This window comes from Lycium ferocissimum, chromosome 8 (genome assembly GCF_029784015.1).
Source record: "Lycium ferocissimum isolate CSIRO_LF1 chromosome 8, AGI_CSIRO_Lferr_CH_V1, whole genome shotgun sequence".
NCBI classification, from domain to species: domain Eukaryota; kingdom Viridiplantae; phylum Streptophyta; class Magnoliopsida; order Solanales; family Solanaceae; genus Lycium; species Lycium ferocissimum.
Window position 1 is genome coordinate 37,185,206 of NC_081349.1, and position 6,372 is coordinate 37,191,577.

Consider the following 6,372-nt stretch of genomic DNA (forward strand, 5'->3'; position numbering starts at 1 on the left):
GGATATATCATCTTTAAGTTTGGGATGCACTTTATACTTTATTTGGTACAAGGTATAAATTTATTCTAGGATATATTTATATCTTCTACCAAACATGATACAAAATTAATCCCACAGTTAGTACTGGGATATCCCAGCTAATACCGTGTACCAAACGACCCCTAAGTTCCCCCAAAATAACTTAATATCTAATTAAAAGGAAAGTCTATTTTCCTACTCTTCAATAGGATCTCTTCTCATTTGTGACGACTCCATATTTTGAAGAAGTCCATCATCATTAACCAACGTGGAAGAAGAAGAAGAAGAATTCCATAACCTTCTTTCTTGGAGTGAATTGTTAGTTGAAAATATGGAGGAATCCCCATAATAAGTACTTCCTCCGCTATTACCACCACCAATGGTGCTACCGTAGGTAGCGGTTCGTGGCAAAACACCGACGTACCCACGAGGCATCACGGGGCACGGATGTGTGTGAGTACCTTCGTAAGTTGTAACAACTATTGAAGGATCTTGAATTGATCTTTCCACTCTCTTCTTCACACCACATGATGTAGTTGTGCAACGATGGTAGCTCCTGCATGCACAAGAGATTAATGAATTTCACACTTGCATTTTAGTAGTAACAAAACATAGACTAGATACTTGAAGAAAAAAAGTACTCCCTCAATCCCAATTTAAGTGTCTTACTTTCCTTTTTGGTCTATTAAAAAAAGAGTGTCTCTTTCTATATGTAGTAAGTTTTTCAATTCCAAGGCAAGTTTAGGACCACAAAATTTAAAAAACTACACACATTTTTAATTTAAGACCACAAAATTTAAAAATCTCCTTTTGTAGATTCCATGTCCAGCCAATTTAAGACACTTGAGGGGGAGTAATATTTCGGAAGCAAGAAAGAAAAATTTCCCATTAATCTGACACATAACAGAGTTTTAAAAAGATAGAAATTTTGCACATATCAAAACTTTCCATAAAATGTGTGATTTTAAATAAGTCATGGCATTATTTATCATGATTATGGATAATACTGAAGAGTGTTTGAATATAAATAATGTGCAATTCTTTCCAAATAAGATTAGAAATGAAAGAGTATCATATCAAATGAAAGAAACACAGTAGCAAGTTTTTAATAATAGTTCTAAGTTATATACATTGTCAGTGTAAGAAAATTTAATTTGTTCCTGGTCTGGCGTTTGCCAAAGATAATTCTTGGCTAGACGGCCGACACATATTGGCTAGTGCCGCCCGCCGACAACAGAAGCTACTTGATTCTCTACCAGGACTGTAAAAGCTCTAATATCATGTTAAATTAGGCCTTGGGCGTAACTCACACCCCAAAAGCTAGCTCAAATGGGGGATAATTGCCCGAGCCTTATAAGGAGGTCAAGGTTCTCATTCGTCACCGATAAATTCTCTTCACAACACCACCCACCCCCCTCCCCCCCCCCCCGGGTTCTCACCGATATATTCTCTTCCTCTTAGCATGATTATTTTTCATGCATACATCATTGGTCTAGCGTTTGCCAGCATAATTCTTGGCTAGACGGCCAACACATATTGGCTAGTGCCGCCCGCCGGCAACAGAAGCTATTTGATTCTCTACCAGGACTGTAAAAGCTCTAATATCATGTTAAATTAGGCCTTGGGCGTAACTCACACCCCAAAAGCTAGCTCAAAGGGAGGATAATTGCCCGAGCCTTATAAAGAGGTCAGGGTTCTCATCCGTCACCGATAAATTCTCTTCACAACACCCCCCCCCCCCCCGTGTTCTCACCGATATATTCTCTTTCCTTAGCATGATTATTTTTGATGCATACATCATTGGTCTAGCGTTTGCCAAAGATAATTCTTGGCTAGACGGCCGACACATATTGGCTAGTGCCGCCCACCTGCAACAGAAGCTATTTGATTCTCTACCAAGACTGTAAAAGCTCTGATATCATGTTAAATTAGGCCATGGGCCGAACTCACACCCCAAAAGCTAGCTCAAAGGGAGGATAATTGCCCGAGCCTTATAAGGAGGTCAGGGTTCTCATCTGTCACTGACATATTCTTCACAACCCCCCCCCCCCCCCCCCAATACCCAGATCTGGACATTTTTTTTATCTGGGGTCACTGTCCGATCTAGAGCGTGCACATTCATGGACCAGAGGCATTTTCACCCCCAACAATCCGGAACCGGTCAATTGGTCTTGGCCATTCTACCAACCCCACCCCACCCCCCTTTTCGAGGGGGCCCACATTGGATGTGGCCTAGGCTTGCCTCTGATACCATGTCAAATTAGGCTTGGGCCTAACTCACACCCCAAAAGCTAGCTCAAAGGGAAGAGGATTGCCCAAGTCTTGTAAGGAGCCCAGAGTTCTTGTTTGTCCTCGATGTGATATATTCTCTTCACCGGTTTACATTTATCTATTTTTGTCGCATCTGACATGTCTCATTCTTAAGATTACAAATCTCATAGTTTAAGGATGTTTACACGAAAATGTTCTTTGGGTAACCTGATGCAGAAAAAACTTCTTTACATAACCAATACATATGTATAGCTAAAATTCAATCGATAACATATACTGATAATGTATATGACTTAAATTCTTTTTCGATCAATAAATTGACTTGCTTAGAGCCTAAGACATGCATAAGCAAATACTGAAACATTTCCCCCGTTTGTATGTTTACATGTAAGTGTGAATGTACCTTGGAAAGGGACTTTTTTTAACTGCTTTCTGGCCGTATTTCCTCCATCTAAAACCATCATCCAAATGATCAATTTCACTCTTCGTCATGAATGCAAATCTTGGCTGTCTTTCCTTCTTTTGGTTCTTCTTAATAGGTTTTAACCTAAACAAACAAAAACCCATATCACTTTTTGCCCAAAGGGACATCAAATGAACTAGTATATATAAATTGATAAATGAAAAACTCAGAAAGCAACTTAAATAATTAGATGGTGCATATAACAGAACCCAGTTAAACCAGGCTTCAATCCAATAGGATTTGTTAGTTTAAACTGCTGAAGATATAGGTTAAAAAAAAAAAAAAGAGAGACGTCCTTCCAGATACTCCATAATGTAGAAGATGTCCGCTCTTGACATTTTAAACTTTTAGATGAGCTGGTTGCATATAGTAGTTTAACATTTTCTCAAAAAGTACTTTCACGAGATTGACCCATAAAAAGTGAGAAGTATTAAGTAAATCGAAGTGTAAAAGAATCTGCGCACGTGAAGGGGGAGCTAGGTCACAACAACTACAACATACCCAATGTAATCCTCACAAGTGGGGTGGAGTGTACGCAGACCTTACCCCAAGTAAATAAAAGTAAGCTCTCAATAACATCTCAACCTTTTACATGAGGTTCAACAAAATTAAAGCTTGCTAGTCCATTGAGTTTTCTACCTTCCTACATTTCCATCTATGTAAATTTGTTTGACTTGACACTAAATTCAAGAAAGAAATAATATTTTGAAAAAATCGTGCTCTTAAACATATCATAACTTAACAAAAAACACTTCTCATTAAGCAGTTTTGAGTAAAATTGTTTCCAGGTTTCAAAAAAAAGTCATTCTTTTTAATCACATGGACTAAAAAATAAATAGAGTCACACCTAACTATGCAGTGAGATATAAAAGAAGATATTTTTTTGTCCATAAAGAAGCAAAATTTAAGCTTACTGTTTCTTGTACTTGTCTTCATCATGCTGTTTGTTTACTGTGTTAATCTGCTGATTATCATCAGTAGCTTCAGTTGATGATGAAGAAATTGATGATAAATTAGGGGTCACAGGAATATTAATCAACTCATTTGATGATTCTTGAAATGTGGAAGTAATGATTGGAGATATTGGATTAACAATAGGTTGTGGTTCATGAGGTGGCATCAATAGCAAATCAAAAATGGAACTAGTTGTTGTACTAGTATAATCACAATCTTGATGAACATCAAACATAGTTTCTAATAACAACCCTAATGAATAATCTTTTTCAAGACTATCAAAGATGTTTGGATTATTGAGAAATGTAGAATTTCCAATTGAAGAGTACTCTGTTTCTAGATTAATTTCCTGCTCCATGAACTTGATGATAAGTACTAGAATTGTTGTTTAGATTTTTAGAGAGAATAATGAGAGGAGTTTTAGGATTTTTGAAGTGTGAAGAGTACTCTTTGTGTTTATATTATGGAAAAAATAAAACAGGATGCTCTAAGGTAGCTAGTGTAAAAACAGGTTTTTCCACCTAGGAGTTTGAGGTTGACTGGAAAATGCCGGTGGACGACTATGTTCAAGCGGCAAATAAATGTAAAATTAGACACATGGAAGTTCACAAGATTTTCTTTTGGCTTAATACATCAATAACTCCTTAAACTTGCCAGTAAATTTCATTTAGACATTCAAACTAAGATTTGTTTCAATTGAACACCCGAACATATAATAAAAAAATTCGATTAGACACTTTCGGTTCAAAATTTAAAAAACTTTTGTGCATGATCTCAAGCGTGTATAAGTATACACATCAGCTTCAATTGAAAAAACCTGAGGTTTTACGGTTTATTTGAGGCAAATGCATATAATTAAAATATAAGTGTTTAACTTATCTACGTAATAGGTGTTTGAAAATTCACGCAAAAAATTCAAAATTTGAAAGGGAAATGTCTAATATGAACACTTTATTATGTCGTCAGGTGCTCAATTAGAACAAATCTTAATTCGAAATTCGAAATGGAATTTGTTAGCAAATTTAAGAGGTTGTCGATGTATTATTAATTAAACCTTTTCATTTTTAATAATAATGTGGGGGGATCGTGTATATGTCAATCATATGTTGTCTTTAGGTGATTAACCATCATCTGATTTTAATAGGGCACCTTAACTAAAGCATAAAAGTAACCTTTTGAAATGATTTAATATTAACTCACGAAATTTTTGAAGTAATCCCTTCATTGTTGGCAAGCACTTTCTTACGCGTTGTTGTTGACCGGTTACCGGAGCCTGTGTGAACAAGGCTTAATTAATTGCTTACATGTTCAAGGTAACAGGGGCTCATGCACATGTGTGCTCTCTACTTTTCCACTTTTTAGTTGAAATTAAATTAAATTCTTTCTTGGGCAACAAGAATTAGGGCTGTTCACAGTTTTGGTTAAAACCAAAACCAAACCGAAAATTTAACCAAACCGAATAAAAAAACCGACATTTGGTTTGGTTTGGTTTGGTTTGGTTTTAAATTTGAAAAAATCGATAATATTTGGCCATATTTATAAGAAAAATAACCGAATAAATAACCGAACCAAACCGATAATTATATACATAAAATTTATAATTATTTATATGTATAATATTAACTTTTCATAAATAATTAAAGATATTTTATACCTTTTAATTATTAACTTAATTTTGGTCTACTTATTTTTAAGGCCCATGTCTTAAAAGAATACATTTTTTTGCGCGAGTCCCTCTTTTTAGTTTTTTAAATTTCTTTCCCTCATATTTGTGATCTTTAAATTATGCCTCATATTTTCTTTTTAATTTTTGCCCTTCACATTGTAACTTTGAGTTTTAATAATAATGAGGTGAGTTAACCCCGCTCAAGCATAAATAAAAAAAAATATTTGATCAACGCGTGTATCCGGGACCCGGCATACTTTTGTTAAGGAATTACATTTTATGTCTCAGATACTTATGCCTTATGGGCAGATTAGCATAAAAAAGATGTCGGGTCCGACATAACTTTGATAATTCCTTCACAAAGTTGGTATACTTTTAATAGGCAAACTTTATGCCTATCTAACTTTGTATAAAGCATAAAAGAATTATCCAAAGTTATGCATTTGTATGCCGAATCGCAGATAACTTTGGTAGTATCCTTCACAAAGTTATGCTGGGGGGCATACTTTTAATGGGCAACTTTTATATAATGAATGAATTATCAAATTATGTTGACCTAGATACTTATGCCAAGTTCCCATAAGGTTAAGTATGCTCGTCCCGATAACTTTGGTAATTCCTTCACGTTGTATGCAGAAAAATTTAAACTTGCCTTGCGAATTTTTTTTAAAATTTTGTCTTCAACCTCGGAAACTCAAATTTTAAAGACCACCCCAAACGAAGGGCAATTCTGCGAATTGCCCAAAAGAATATGTTCAAGTCCAACAATCCAAGCGCAACTCTAATAAGTCGTAAGCATAAGGGTAAAAAGTAAAAACCCTACTATCTCTTTTCATTTTACATTGTCATCAGCATGTCTTTCCCTCAATATGAAAGTTCGCAAGGAAAAAGAGCTTCATAAGAAATTTGAAGAATGTAAAGAGAGAGAGAATATTTGAATTGTCACGGCTAGTCATAAATTGAAAAATCGAACCAAAACCGAACCAAACCGACAATAACC

At 35.4% G+C, this 6,372-nt stretch overlaps 1 protein-coding gene across 1 annotated transcript; it reads right to left on the reverse strand.

The window, feature by feature from the left end:
- Window positions 1-168: 168 nt before the first annotated feature.
- On the reverse strand, window positions 169-4,157 carry LOC132066893 (probable WRKY transcription factor 48). Its single transcript, XM_059460087.1, has 3 exons — window positions 3,667-4,157; window positions 2,693-2,836; window positions 169-574 (listed from the first exon to the last, which is right to left on the reverse strand). The coding sequence occupies exons 1-3, from the start codon at window positions 4,062-4,064 to the stop codon at window positions 214-216; spliced, it is 903 nt and encodes a 300-aa protein (XP_059316070.1). The 5' UTR covers window positions 4,065-4,157; the 3' UTR covers window positions 169-213.
- Between the last annotated feature and the right edge of the window lie 2,215 nt (window positions 4,158-6,372).

Bases quoted from the DNA above. Each gene is read 5' to 3' on its own strand.
- LOC132066893 (XM_059460087.1), bottom strand. From the start codon at position 4,064: ATGGAGCAGGAAATTAATCTAGAAACAGAGTACTCTTCAATTGGAAAT. The intron at 2,837-3,666 runs GTAAGCTTAAAT...TTGTTTGTTTAG, and splicing joins GAAGACAAGTACAAGAAACA to GTTAAAACCTATTAAGAAGA. The intron at 575-2,692 runs GTACATTCACAC...TTGTGCATGCAG, and splicing joins AAAAAAAGTCCCTTTCCAAG to GAGCTACCATCGTTGCACAA.